The sequence below is a fragment of the Perissodus microlepis genome, chromosome 5 (assembly GCF_051167445.1).
Source record: "Perissodus microlepis isolate ML-2025 ecotype Zambia chromosome 5, ASM5116744v1, whole genome shotgun sequence".
Taxonomy (NCBI): Eukaryota; Metazoa; Chordata; class Actinopteri; order Cichliformes; family Cichlidae; genus Perissodus; species Perissodus microlepis.
Genome location: NC_140465.1, coordinates 18,330,424 through 18,345,871, shown reverse-complemented (window position 1 = coordinate 18,345,871; position 15,448 = coordinate 18,330,424). Strand labels below are relative to the sequence as shown.

Sequence of the window (15,448 nt, the reverse complement as noted above, 5' to 3'; positions counted from 1 at the left end):
TGCTTGGATTTTGCTGCACAGCCACCTCTTTACGGGAATGGTCTGATGGTCGGAAAAAGAGAAAATATCAAATTAGTGAGCGGCAGTTCTCTTGGAGAAAATACCTCATTGGTGTCAGAGGTCAGAGGAGAATGGTTTGAACAGATAGACAACAGAAACTCAAATAACAGCCAACGTTACAACCAAACTATGCACACCATGTTGCCAGTGACGTCAGCAAAGAACAGGAAACTGAAGCCACAATTTGCACGGGCTCACCAAACTTGGACATTAGATGTTTGGATAAATGTTGCCTGGTTTCAGGAGTCTGGATTTCTGCTGCAGCCTTCAGATGGTAGCATCAGAATGTTCCACAAACAGCACAAAAGCATCAATCCTGCCTTGTTCAGGCTCCTGGGGATGATGTAATGGTGTGGGGGATATTTTCTTGCATACTTTGGGCCCCTTAGTGCCAACCGATTAACATTAAAAAAAACACCACAGTGGCCTCCACAGTCACCAGATCCCAATCCTGTAGAGCACCTTTGGGATGTGATAGAGCATCATGGATATGCAGCTGACAAATCTGCACCAAATATGTGATGCTTTCATGTCAACATGGACCAAAATCTCTGAGGTTTGTTTCCAGCACCTTGTTGAATCTGTGCTACAAAGAGTTAATGCACTTCTGAAGACAAAAAGAGATCCAACCTAGTGCTAGCGAAGTGTACCTAATAAAGCGGCCAGTGAGTGTATAATGGCCTTAATGGAGAAATGACAAGTTGTTGTACTGTTGCACAACACTGCAAGGGTTCAACCAAACTAAGGAACAGTTTTACCGTTGATACTAAAAAGTAAAGTGACGACACATTAAAGACACAAGGCGGTTCATTTGACCATTTTATTGGATTTCATAATAATTAAACAAAACCTAAATTAACACATGACATCGTATCTCACAATAAATAAGGACAGAGATTTTCACTTGTAGCCTTGAACAAAACACAATACAGAGGAAATGTGCGCAAGCATCTACAAACAGAAGTGCATTTGTTGTTTGGGGTCATTCGCTTATTTTCTCAGCTTCGGAGCATTGGTAAGCTTTCTGTTGGTGAGGGTTAGCGTCACAGTGACACCCATTCATATTACCCCTAGCAGCAGGATTTGCTAATGTAGACATAAATAAGTGCCAAGAGGGGGAAAAAAGAACAAATTTAAGGCAAAAAAACCCAAAACAAAACATAACATTAGTTAGACTGCACGGTGAAAATAATAAATGTGTCATTTTAGCTTAGTATACATTTGCCTTTGATGAAGGAACTTTAAATACCAAAAACAAATGCCAGTAAAGGCACTTGATACTGGGTGTTTATGTGCAAAACTGCAGTTTAAATGATTATGCTACCTGACAATGCCATATTTAACTTTATAGATAAATCTCTTATACATATATAACTAAATAAAAGTGTTTAAGTGTTCCTAGTCTACGTTATCAGTATCAGAGTCTGGGCAGCCGAAGGACATCAAAAATCAGCTGACGTAAAGTAGATGGAAAAGGATGGAAGAGGACATGATGGCACTTCTGTCTTTTACAATCTAAGCAAAGCAACTGCGTGTTTGAGATGTCAGAACTCTTCAAGCATCTTCCTTTGATTAAAAGATGGTCGATAAAAACACTGTGTACAGCTGGACATAAAAAGTATAACATACTTCGGACAGTAAAAAAAAAAGAAGACGACTGGTAAACCCTTGTGATACACATGTAGAAAAAATGCTGTAGAAAAACAATAATGGATTTGAACTACGGAGCCAAAGAGCTTTGTCCTCTCAGCTTACAGACATGATAAGACTGGATGATTTTAATCGACACATCTCCAGCGGATGTGACTGTGCTTTCAGTGCGGCTGAATGTGCAGTCGGTCAACACTTTGGCACCCCCCGCCCCCCCCCCCCCCCTTCCCCAAATGAGTGTAAATCCACTGATTCCAGAGATTACTGTTAATCTTCTCTGCTCAAATGTCGCATTCTTGCCACTGAGGGAAAAAAACACCAATCTCCTCAGAGTGACTACAGTACCCTAATTAAGTGTTTTGTATTGACGTGTGGTTGAGGTCCCTCCTGGGTGCACGGCCAGAGTCTGTGCGGGACGTGTGATTCCTGAGCGTGGCCCTGTCTGTGAGGTTCTCTTGGAATATTGGCGTTTCTCCACCGAACATCACTCGCCGGCTTTGCGGGGCATCCACACTACTCTTCTTTTAGCCTGGTAGAAATCTGTTGGGATAAAGCGCAGGAATTTTAAGCTCATGCACTCTCACGTAAAATGACGAGACTTCTCGCTTTCAGCTACACGTACCTGTGATGTTCGTCTGCTTCCTCTTCAGTCCCGTGTTCTCGCCCTTCTCCGGTGTTTTCTCCAGCATCTCCTGGCTATGCGTGCATTTCCCCGGCGTACCGGGGATGTTCTCCTTCTCGCTCTGTGCCATCTCCACCCTCCCTCTCTTGGGAGTAACTGTTGCTGCTGACCTTTGGCCTTCAGCTTGTCCGAGATCCCGCAAACAGGACCTGTAGAGCAGAGGCACCCTAGTGCTCGGGACACCTTCCCATTGGAAATCACTGCTCTCCAGAGGCTTGTCCAAGCTAAAGTCAAAGCCCCACCGCTTTGAAGCCTCCTGAAGGTCGTTACGCATGGCAGCCTGGTACTCCACCTGTAGCTGCTCTCGGTCCACAGGCCCAAACAGGTTTCTCCGGGCTGGTCTTTTTCTCAGAACCCCCAAGATTCGCTTGTGAGAAGCCATCACTCTACACTGATGGAAACAGAAAGAAGATCTCTGGTTAGAGTAACACTGATTGGCGTTTAAAAAAGTAGCAACAATAATAAACCAGGCATGGCATATTTGAAAGTTAATTTTGTCTCCATTAATTAAGCATCTCCAGCGATGAGACTAATCTTCCCAGACACTCGGTGCTGATGAAATGTTGCACAAGTAAAACATGCAGTGACTTCTCTGAGAGGAGAGGAACATCAGCGCCAGTCTTATTCTAAACCAAGCAAAATGAGCTCTGTAATCCATTACAAGTGCATCCATCTCAGTTACTTGATACTGTCTCGAGTATGAAAGTAAAAATCAGTCTCACCATCTTTCAAACCAGCGTAAAGCTCCTCAGTGAACTAACACACTGGTCTCACTGGGCAGCTTTTTATACTAAGGCAGTGACTCACTGAGCACTCCTCCCTCTCTCTGAATCACTGGTACATGCCAGGGCATAATCTCATCCAGACATGTAAGGACAAGTCCTAAGCAGCGACCAAGAGCGCAAACACCAAGAATCACCACCAGGTGGCAGTATCAGGCCCCCTGCAGATTAAAAATCAGAGGCGGTGATTTGTGAATCCTATTTCCACATCTGCAGATCTGGACGGGACTTACAAACAGCAAACACTTTACTGCGAAGGCTACAGGAAGGAATCAGGTGTGTCTCAGGTGGATGTCATTAAGGCCATCCGGGAAGTACTGGGCAGAATTCCCAGGATTTTCTTTTCAGGGAACAATCATGAGAAGCAGTTCCCATCATGATTATCCAGCTGAGAACAGCAGGAGGGGGAGAGGTCACTCTGATTAGAGTTTAATAAGTGATGAAAATAATGACGATGAAGAGAAGTGCAGATGAGGCAGAGAAGCAAATCCATCAACACAACCTGATAACTGTTCACTGGCACCTTAATTATGTATGTATGTATTAATGTATATTGCATAGCTTTCTTGTTATATGTAAAATTGTATTGTATTTATTTAAATTTTTATTTTTAATTATTTTATTTGCATTTTTTCAATCTAGGGTTTGAGAGTAACGTAATTTCTATTCTCTGTATGTCCTGTACATGTGGCAGAATTGACAAATAAAGTTGACTTGACTTGACTTGACTTAAGTCCATTGTTATTTTCAACAAAGCTTTCAATAAACACGGGCTTTAAAATGACTCCTTATACTGGGAAAAACTGGGGAGCCAAAAATAAATCCAATTCATCCAGAATGAAGTAAAACATCAGAAACACTGAAACACTTTGGGAGAGGGTGGATACACAGCTTGTAGACACTATCCTCCTCACACTCTCCCATTTCCATCCACTCAGTCACGCGCGTGACGCGGCGTGAGAGGAGAGGGCGGAGTGATTCAAGCGAGTGGCGGGAGAACGAGTCATGCACGGGCGGCGCTGGAACCGGCTCGGACCCTGCCCAGTTTACTACACGGGTCCACGTGAGGCTGGAACTCGTGCTGGCCGGCCAAACTGCGCTGTCACTGTCTGGAGACCTTACCACCACCACCACCACCCCTGCACACCAATGAATCATAACCACACACACACGTAAAAACAACCGTGCGGGAAGCTTTGGTAAAGTTTTGAGTTGATACACTGAAACCAGCTAAAAGACATACAAACCCAACAACACGGGGACGGCGGTAATCATGGAAAGGTGTAATTTATGGGATTAAACGAACAAATAAATAATGAAGATTTTAAAAAAAAAGAAGATAAAACATATAGTTAGGACTGAACCTAAAAGTAGCTCCTGTAACATTACAGGTTGTATAGCTATATAATGTAAACAGAGATTTTTTTTTTTAGAGTTGTATACACTAACAGGCCAATCACAAGTGAACACACCAAAGCGCAAAAATTCAAATTTTTTGTTTTACTTACATTTTCATTCAAAGACAAAAAAATCTTCCTTATTTCAAACTTGCTGGGGGAAACCTGACTGTTATCCACCTTATCTTGCTGTTTTTCTGATTTCCAGTCTTCACAGCAGCTCTGAAGTAAATAAACGCCCGAAGCTGATGCTATGTAACCCAGCAGATTCACAGGAAAATACTTCTCCGTGACACTTTCTCCTAAGATTTCTTACAGACACGGACTCCTGCTAAACTTTTATGAGCTCGGGTACCCTCCTCTCCAGTCCAGAGGTGGAGACTCGGGGGACTCGCACACGTGGATTTGGCCCGGTAAACACACGAGCGCACGTGAAGCTTGGCACGGGTAGAAGACGAGAGGAAATTCCAGTTCAGGACACTGCCCAGCTCAGCCTCCCCCTCCCCGTCTCTCCCTGCCTCTCAGTGCGCATGACAGAGCGCAGCGGTGCGTATACTTGTCCCGTTTCCAGGATACATTATAATGACACATCTCGTTTGCTTCCTCCCATTTCTAAAACAGGTCACGCGACGTTTCGGTTTCTGTTGACATCACAGAGCAGACAGCAGCGAAGGAGAAAGTAGAAGTAAAAGTGGAGAAACTCGTAAACAGTAAATGGAACTACACTGGGTAATTGCACTCATGCGCTCTTTGTACCTGTGTCCAATTTAAATATATCCTTCCTGTGGTAACCCCCCCTCCCCAAAAAACTCACTATATGTATCGACCACTTCTATATATGACAACATTCACCGGCCACTTCATTAGGTACACATGTTCAACAGTTTGTTAAGGTCAATATCTAATATGCCAATCATATGGTGGCAACTCAATATATTTAGATGTGTAGACACGATGAAGATGACCTGGTAACGTTTAAAGTAAGCATAAGAACGGGGAAGAAAAGTGATTTAAGGGAATTTGGTGCCAGATGGGCTGGTCTTTGTATTTCAGAAAGTGCTGCTGTGCTGGGATTTTCCCACATAAACATCTCCAGGGTTTGCAGTATTGTCCAGAAAAGAGAAAATACCCAGCAAGCAGCAGTTCTCTGGGTGAAAATGCCTTGTTGATGTCAGAGGAGGATGGACAGACTGCTTCGAGCTGATAGGAAGGCAACATAAACTCACATAACCACACGTTATACTCAAGTTATTCAACTCAGTTCAGTTAAAATTGTTTCTTTACACGGTGTCAAATAACAACAACAATCACCTCAAGGCACTTTACATTGTAAGGTAGAACCCCTACAGTAATATGAGAAAACCCCATCAGTTAGAGGACACCCCCACCCCCTCATGAGCAAGCACTTCTGGGAAGGAAAAACTCCCCTTTAACAGGAAGAAACCTCTGACAGAAGCAAGCTGAGGGAGGGACAACCATCTGCTGTAACCGGTTGAAGGTGAGGGGAGGAAGACCACCAGAAGGCCACACAGGGCACCACTCCTGTCAGCTAAGAGGAGGAAACATAGGCTAAAATTGGTATGGAGTCATGAAAACTGGACACTAAAAGACTGGATACATGTTGCGTGGTCTGATGAGTCTCAATTCCTGCTGCCACATTCAGGTTGTATGTTCAGGATTTTTTGTAAGCAACACAAAAGAATGGATCCATCCATGCTCCTGCTTTGTATCAACACCTCAGTCGATTGTGTAATAGCCTGGAGGGATATATTCTTCACACACTTTAGGTCCTTTAGTTCCAGCTGAGCATCACTTAAACACCACATCCTACCTGAGTATTGCTGCTGACCAATGCACCATGTCGCAAAGCTCAAATCATCTCAAACTAGTTTCTTGAACAACTGTACTCCAATGGTGTCCACAGTCACCAGATCTCAGCCCAATAGAGCACCATTGGATGTGGTGAAACGGGACATTTACGTAATAGATTTGCAAATTTACCCATGTATCTGTTTTTTTTTTCTATATGGACCAAAATCAGTCAGCTTATTGGAAATTTAAGGCAACTAATGTAACTAAAGAAGTGGCCCATGAGTGCAACTTACTTTGACATAAAAAAACTAAAAAGAAAAACAGAATTAGTTCAGAAAATATCTTCAAGTTTTACAGAATAAACCCAATCTTATACTAGCAGCAGTGACAAGACAGTAATAAACTATACATAATAATGTTATGTAATAATAACACCCTGAAAGTGTCAGCAGGGAATACAGTCTGCTTATAATAATCAGACTTTATACTTGCAGCTTTTTAGCAATGCACAAGCCACTGACACTCATCTAATTTCTAACTATTCTACATCATTTTATTACATTTTATTGGATCATCACTGGCAAACAGTGAGTCTGAATGTGCCGCTTCCGCCTGCAGTCCAGCTTATCTTCATGTTGAACAGGATTCGTTTGAAACTGTACAAATCAGTGCAAACGATAGAAGCTGCATTTTAGGCTATGAGTCTAGGAGTACTGGTCCACACCGGTTACATACTGTACCGGAAGGTTTTTCTTTTCCTCCCACTCTTGTGTCATGTCTGTTTATTTCAACACCCCCGTCCCCAATGCTCTCCAGCCCCATCATGCTGCCCTTAAGCCTAGTTCCCAGAACATCAACAATAAGGGCCCAGACTGTAGGATTCGGTGTATAAAGGCCCAGCTGATCTGACTCTACAGTGAGTCCTTTGTTAAGTAACTGAGTGATGAGACACAAGAGAAACACACACGCACACCAACACACCAGCTAGGAAGTTATACTCAGTGGAGATATGCACTGGAGTTAATTTGCTTTTACACTCGTGCAGCTGAGTGGACACTCTATTATCGCTCAGCTCTGAGGCGGCGGCACAGTGCACAGGCCTAATCAAATTGTGTTATTCAGGTCTTTGTTCTGCGCCCACCGTAAAAGCTTTGTTTCACAGATAGCACCAAATGAAGTGCATAGACTAAGTAAGCTACCACTTAGTTAAATATTTATCAAGGAAGTCCCGCTCTTTGCAATTTTACCTGACACCATGCTTATGTAATACTGAAAACATACAACAAAATCAAAATCAAGTACTTGTGTATGATCTCATTAAAATGTTAAAACCTGTTTGTTATTAATTATGCTTACAGTTAAATAACCCATATTTCAGCAACGAGCATTTCAGGGAAACAGATTTGCTTCAGCTTTCTACTGTACATACTGGATGTTGACACTTTGACCTGGGAGCACAGCATGTCCTGACAAAGCACCCTGCAAAGCACACAATTATGTAGCCTTCAAAAATGAATAGAGGGTTACTGATTTTACCATCCCGCTGCAAAAAAACATTAAAGTTATTTAGATATGCCAAAGTGTCCAAATTCTGGCATAAACACAGAGGAAAAACATTTACAGAACTATCGGTCCAGTGTGCTGTATGACAGCACCATGTTACGACATGCATACGGGATGTGCAAATAACTGTTTTTCTATCTAAATCTGCAGCAGTCCCAAGATTAAGGCTCAAAGAGTGGCTTCCCGTCGCCGTGGATGCAGAGTCATCGTTCCAGTGACGTCACATGGGCTTGAGTAATTGCGGAAAAGCGCGCGCAGATTTGAGAACTCAAGTCTCCGTTATGCCGGCTTCACGTGGACTGTGAGCGTGAACAGCTGGAGCTGGGTGTAACCCAGGAAAAGTTACTGGACAGCGTGAGAGCTGTGGCGGGATGTCTTAAATAAAGTCCGCCACCCACAGCTTTAAATTTAGTGAATGAAACTGTGTGAAGCACCCTTATGCGTCATGTTACGCTTTCACTCTTAGCTACTATTTTCAGTATTAGCACGGTTTTCAGACGCTTTCAAGAGCCTGCACACGACTTTATCAATAGCACAAGGACATCAAGGACATCATATATATATATATATATATATATATATATTTTTTTTTTTTTTAAAAGACCCTTTGTGCATTATTTATTACATAAACGAGGACAAATATGGGGAAACCTGTACTAATGTGGAGTTTGAACTACCTGAAGTGAAACCATGCAACAGAAAATGATGTTCAACAAATCAGAAGGAAAAAATCCCAACAGCGCCACCAGCTGGAAGTGGATTCAACAGGTTGCTCTGAGTGAGCTTTTTGTTAAATGTGGTCTTCTTCTTTTAAGGGTCACCATTGTGGATCTGTCTCCATCTCACTAACTCGCATGCCCTCCTTCAAGAATCTTCTCTCAGGTTTTCCTCTTTTCTGCTCAGCTTTCTCACTTCTCCAAACCATACCCAATAGCAGGTCTCACTACCATCCCTTTCACGCTCGCTGAATCCTTTTTTTTTTGTAATACTTTCTCTTTATTGATTTTCATCTTATTTTACATACAGAACTAAAGAGGGCAAGGGAAACCAACACATTCACATATGTTCACATCGCCTCGTTTTACTTGCATATATTACATATTACACAGGTGCATGTTCCATTCAAACAAATTCACAGCTGTCCCTCTGCATCACACAGGTATCAGTTTCTAGTCTTTTAACGTATAATGATCCAATCTTTCCCAAACTCTCTCCTTTCTCCTTCTGCAGCTGCAGTGAGAGGGTAATCAGTTCCATATGATGAATTGTGTTAATAATGTCTATGACCAGCTTCCGTGCGGGGGGGCTTGTCTGTAACCAACATTTAGTAATTGCCTTTTTGTATGCAACCATAATTATTTTCAGTAAGTGTGAGTCTCTTTTATTTATATCCTCAGGGATATTCCCAAGGTACATGGTACTAAAGGAGAAGTCCAGTGTTACTTCCAGCACATACATCACCAGTTGTTTAATCTCCTCCCAAAAGGTCTTCAGTTTAGGGCATGACCAGAAGACATAGAAGCAACCTGCAGCGACCTCCCCGCACTCCCTCCAGCATGAAGCGCCTGAACCACTTATTTTGGATTTCTCCTTTGGTGTGATGAAGAATCTAATTAAATTCTTCCATCCAAGATCTCGCCATGTTAAAGAATTTGTGGTAGATAACACATTCTTCCACATCCGCGACCAATCTTCCTCTGAGATAGTTATACCTGCTTCTATTTCCCATCGATGACTGACATATCTTGTTGAGGTCTTTTTCATAGCTATAAAACTTCTATACACTTTGCCTGTAGTACCTCTTATAATGTTCTCACCATAAGCATCCATAAATATTTGGATCACCCCACTAGCATCTGCGTCAGGCATTCTAACTTCCTTCCGGAAGAAGCTCCGAACCTGTAGGTAGCGATAAAAATCTTCCCTGCCGATCTCGTAAATCTGACACGTCCTCAAAATTTATCAGCTCCCCATGCTTAACTATCTTACAGACTGCAGTGATTCCATGCCTGGACCACTCCCTGAATTTATGGTCTAACAATGCTGGAAGGAAGCGTGGGAGATACGCTGGCCATCCCAGCAACCCTATTTCCCTATTAAGACCAAAAATTTTAATCACATCTGCCCATTTTTTCAGAGAAAAACTTACACAGAAATTTTGCATCTGATATGCCTGTGGCAAACTCTCAAGAGACCCCAGAACAGACTGTATTGGGAAATCCATCAAAGAAAGCTCAATGTCCTTCCATTTTGCCTCATACTTAGTTACACCAGCACACTAGAGGTCTGATCTGGGCTGCCAGATAGTAATCCTCAAAGCACGGTAGGGCCATGCCCCCCCGCTCACCAGGCAGCTGCAATATTGCATATCTCACTCTCTGCCTTTTATTTCCCCATATGAATCTTGAGCAATGCATATCCCACTCCCTAAATTGTTTTGCTGGAACCTCCACTGGAAGTGCTGCAAACAAATATAGCAGCTTTGGGAGGATATTTATCTTTATCGCTCTAATTCTGCTGGCCAGATCGAGGTGGAGCAGACCCCACCTCTCCAGATCTTCATAAACTGCTGGAAATCGGACTTCCTTCTACCACCTGCCGCTGGATCAGAGACTTCCTCTCAGACCGTGTACAGAGAGTTAGAGTGGGGCCTCATCTTTCCTCAGCCCTCAGCCTCAACACCGGCTCTCCACAAGGCTGTGTACTGAGTCCTCTACTGTACACTCTGTACACACATGACTGTGTTAGTTCCCAACCAGACAACACAGTCATCAAGTTTGCAGATGATACCACCGTGGTGGGGCTCATCTCAGGGGGAGATGAGACGGCGTACAGAGCTGAAGTTCAGAGGCTGACAGATTGGTGTGTAGATAATAACCTGGACCTCAATACCACCAAGACAAAAGAACTGGTAGTTGACTTCAGAAGGAGGAAGTCCGAGCTGCAGCCTGTCAGCATCAACGGGGAGTGTGTGGAAAGGGTCTCCAGTTTCAAGTTTCTGGGTGTGCACATAGACAAAGACCTCCAATGGAGCTCTAACACCTCTGCGGTCTTAAAGAAGGCCCAACAGCGTCTCCACTTTCTGAGAATCCTCAGAAAAATGGACCTGAAGAAGGAGCTGCTGACCGTCTTCTACCGCTGCTCCATTGAAAGTGTGCTGACATATTGCATCGGTGTATGGTTCTCCAGCTGCACCACAGCACACAGAAAGGCACTCCAGAGGGTCATCAATATGGCCCAAAAAATCATTGGACATCCTCTTCCCTCCCTGAAGGACCTGTACAGCACTCGCTGTCTCAAGAGGGCACGCAGCATCCTACGGGACTGTACACACCCAGGACACCGGGTGTTTAAGCTGCTGCCGTCTGGCAGGAGGTTTCGGCTGCTGAGGTCCCGAACAAATAGACTCAAGGACAGCTTTTACAACAGGGCAATAGCCCTAATCAATGCAAACAGCTGACCTGACTGGCTACCTACCTGGACTTTTTTAGGGGGGAGGTAACAATGTTTAAAACAATAACAATAATAATATTTATATTTATAACAAGGTGCAATAATAATTAATGTGCAATAATAACAGTGTGCAATACACATACACTTATTCTTCTTTTTTTTTTTACTAAGTTAATATACTGTGTTGTGTTGTTTGTGTTGCGTTGTGATGTGTCATATCGTGTCGTGTTGTGTTGTATGTAGTGCCGACGTAGGACAGTTTTCCAATTTCATTGTACTACTGTACTATGTATGACTGTGCAATGACAATAAAGAGTTATCTTATCTTATCTTATATATCTTCTTGTTCACCCGATTATAATTAACTTCATACAACAATACAAGGTCTTTTGTCAGCAGGATCCCCAAGTACTCCATTGAGATTGATGCCATCCGAATCTATATCTTGCTACCAATTGTCTTGAGGGGTTAAAAAAGAATGTCAAGCTTTGAGTTTTTTGAATGTTTAGTCTGTAACCAGACAGTCTGCCATATTCTTCCAGTATTTCCATAAGCAGAGGGATTCCCTCTTCCGGGTTTCCTAGTGCTATCAGCACGTCGTCTGCATACAAGCAAATTTTATTTTCCACGTTTCCCGTTGTAACCCCCTCCAATCGAGTCTCTTCCCTGATGCATTGAGCACTCTCGCTGAATCCTATCAAAAATGACCCCTGACACTCATCTCCACCTGCTCCACCCTTCCTGGACTCTGTTGCTCTGAATATTTGACCCAAGGTGTTTAAACCAATGACTGTATAAAACATGGACAACGGGACAGCTCCCCAAAAGTGAAGCCAAAACGTCTCTATCGCCCCCTGGTGTCTGGCTGCAGTATAGGTCATAAACCCCGCCTCCTCCATGTTAGCGGATGGGACTGGGGTCAGACTAAAATAAATTTATTCTCCTCAGATAATTTTTTTCCAAAGATTCTTTCTTTTGTTATCAATAGTTCTCATCACGCTGATTGATGTCCAAGGGGTCTCCTCTCCCATAAGTTTGATTCTAATTCCTACCGCGGTGATGTTAAATTGGGGTGAAACGTCATCATAACAGCTTTGACTGGCAGCTGCAGTCACGGAGAAACTTGCGTATCTCTGTTCGGGAATAGCAGATAGAGCGTAGGCTCTGAGAGGAGGGCCAGCGTTTACGCTACGAAAACACGACCGAGTGTTTTAACCTGACAGCCTGAGGTGTTCTTCAGTAAACTGGACTACCCGACAGAAGGACCCGAGGCCCCGCTGCACTTTTTCGGTAAGTTAAACGTGTTTGTAAGCTAATCCGTAACTACCGTCCTTAGCTCGGTCCTGAGACTTAGCTAGCTAAGATGAGGACTCGGCTGTCAGGGTTCGTTTAGCTAACCCGTGCAGGTGAATGAATTTACTAAAGAAATCAAGAGAAACGCTCCGGGCTACTCACTAATTACTGTTACTGTACTTTTATTACAAGTATTATACTGTAAAAGCAACAGGCTGCACTCTGCTTCAGCTCCTGTGCAGAGCTGATTATTAAATATGTGCAAACAACAGCATGTTTTCAGTCTCTTGCCACATCTGTAAAGACAGTAACTTTAAAAAAAAAAAAAAAAAAAAAGCTTGTACCTTGTAGCTCCTCATTAATCAGGAACTATGGATTAAAGTACTATAGTGTACTGTAATACTGAAAAAAAAATGTAAGAGAACAACTTCAGATCCTGAGTGTGTGAGGACAGAAGAATCAGCTTTATTTCAATTTTGAGGGATAAAATTTATATTTGAGTTTGATGGTTCTGTTCTCTTTGTGATTACAGGAGCTGCCCTCAGATTCAGACCTCAGCACCACCCAGTGACAGCAGACAGATCATCCAACATGTTCACATGTTAACTGCAAAATGAACTGATGAAAACAGTACAAAGGTTAACGTACCACATGTGCTGCAGTGAAAGCTGCAGCTGTTTTATTGATAAAGTTAAACACAAAAAAACAAAAGGATTAATCACCCATGTAACAGTGTCACTATATATCAGCATTAACAGGACCTCAGTTTGTATCTCAGACCTGCACAGCTTCCGTTTTAAACACTTGATGTACTCAGCTGCATGAAGAGCACGTTTGAGTTTCTCTAACACAATTAAATAAAACCTGATGAAAGTCAAAGGTCGTTACTTGTATGTTGAACTACAAACTTGTCATCTGGAATTCTTTCACAGTTTTTTGCACATAGTGGGTTATTTACCATAAAGTGATGCAGAGTTATTCATACCAGAGTAACCAAAGAGGATCATATATTTTTAAATATATAACTTTCTACAGGACTGAATATAATATCTTTATGTAAAAGTCCGGAGCCTCTGGGGAGTATCCTAGTATTTATAACATTACACAAACCAAAGGTCTCCATCACAGTGTTCATGAAATGCTGGGTTTATCCATCTTCTGGGGCGGGCCTACAGAGGAGCTCTGAAGATTTCCCTGTGAGGGAGCTGCTGGTGAAGATCATGAGTCCTGCTTGATCAATGCGATGAGCTTCAGTGTTCCTGGTGTTTCTTAAATGAAGCCTCTTTCAGTGGGTCAACAGAACTTCTGGCACAGGACAGCTGTGATGAAAGAAAGGGAAGAAGTTTCTCCAAACCTCTGGACCCAGAAACCCAGCTTGGTCCTGATGGTCTCCCTCACTAGTTTCTCTCCAGGGTGAATGTAGCTGTTATACATAATATGGATTATTATTAAATGAAAAGAACACATTAGACTACACTACTGAAACGTTCTGCTGCTGTTTTTAAAGTGTCCATGTTACCAGGCTGTAGACTAGAGATTTAAACAGTTTTAGATCCATTACACTCACAGTCTTATGTTAAAATCTCAAAGGACAGCATTATATTTTTGATATTAACAGTAACTCTGGGCCTCTGTGGAGTGTGCAGCTGATCTAATCGCTGTCTAAAAATGGATAAAAAAACATAAGTGTTGAAGACTATTAAGAGTAGCAGGTGTGTAGCATCGCTAACTAGCTAGCAACAAGCCTCCAACACAGTGCGTATGCTAGCGGCTAATGTAGCAAACGAATTAACAACAGAGCGATTTTAGAACTATAAGATGATAAGCTGTATGTCTTTTTTTATAACAGTGACATGGTTGTATTTACCTTAATTAAACGAGTCGTCAGTCGCGATAAACCAGCAAAAAACTCGAACCACAGGTGCTACGTAAAAAGTGTAGGGGGGCGTGTTTGCGGTCAAGTCCAGCGGGTGTGTGGGCGGGAGTGTTACACAGTCGCTCCACCTCAAGTCACTACTGCGCAGACTCTGGCTCCAAATTTGCAAGATGGCAGCCTCCACAAGCGGGATATTTTGGCTTCATTTTTGCACAATGGTAGGAGGCGGTGTCGCGTCGTCCATCTTTTATACAGTCATTGGTTTAAACTCATTTTACCTTCATTGCACTGCTTATAATGAAGAGAGAGTTGTTTGAGATTTATATTAAATGCAAAAAAGTAATACTTGCGAATGAAAATAAAGCTATGAAAGCTATTTAAAAAGAGTGAAGCCTCATTTACGAAGCAGCTAGGGTTAAATAAAGGCACATCTTTAATTCAGCTGAAACAATGCTCTGGGCTTCTTCACACATCAAGAGCGCCCTCTGGTGGGGGTTAAATGCTCAAAGTACATTGGTACTTTATTAATCTCAGGAAAGGTGTGAGGAAAAAAATACAAAAAAACCCAACTTTTTTTTTTAAACCAACCAGTATTTTTAATTGAGACAATTTCACATAGTATCAAACAAAAGAAAAAAATGAAAAACTTCACAGACAAAAATCTGACCTCTGCTCCTTGTAGTTATTTTGATTCACTGGACAGATTTGCATTTGAAAAGGCTGCCTTTTTTTAAAAAAAAATAAACAAAAACAGCCAACCACTAACAGATGGAAACTTCATTATGAAGAGTGTAGCTAGAAAAAAATAGTTGGCTTACAAACAAACAAAAAGGGATTTATCCCATCTTTTTCTTTTTTTAAAAAATGCTGACATTTACAC

The 15,448-nt window shown here is 42.3% G+C and overlaps 1 protein-coding gene and 1 long non-coding RNA gene across 4 annotated transcripts; one reads left to right on the top strand and one right to left on the bottom strand.

The window, feature by feature from the left end:
• Positions 1-1,926: 1,926 nt before the first annotated feature.
• Positions 1,927-4,867, bottom strand: cdkn1a (cyclin dependent kinase inhibitor 1A). Of its 3 annotated transcripts, none has more exons than XM_084928447.1 (3): positions 4,683-4,867; positions 2,333-2,783; positions 1,927-2,250 (listed from the first exon to the last, which is right to left on the bottom strand). In XM_084928447.1, the coding sequence occupies exons 2-3, from the start codon at positions 2,772-2,774 to the stop codon at positions 2,195-2,197; spliced, it is 498 nt and encodes a 165-aa protein (XP_084784573.1). In that variant the 5' UTR covers positions 2,775-2,783; positions 4,683-4,867; the 3' UTR covers positions 1,927-2,194. The 3 variants fall into 3 exon arrangements, with proteins under 3 accessions (XP_084784573.1, XP_084784571.1, XP_084784572.1); XM_084928445.1 differs by lacking the exon at positions 4,683-4,867 and adding an exon at positions 3,115-3,171; XM_084928446.1 differs by lacking the exon at positions 4,683-4,867 and adding an exon at positions 3,115-3,166 and having other exon boundaries at positions 2,333-2,778.
• A 7,365-nt stretch (positions 4,868-12,232) lies between these two features.
• Positions 12,233-13,571, top strand: LOC146387098 (uncharacterized). The gene is made up of 2 exons (XR_014800261.1): positions 12,233-12,689; positions 13,225-13,571. It is a non-coding gene; the product is annotated as an uncharacterized LOC146387098 (long non-coding RNA).
• The last annotated feature ends 1,877 nt before the right edge of the window (positions 13,572-15,448 follow it).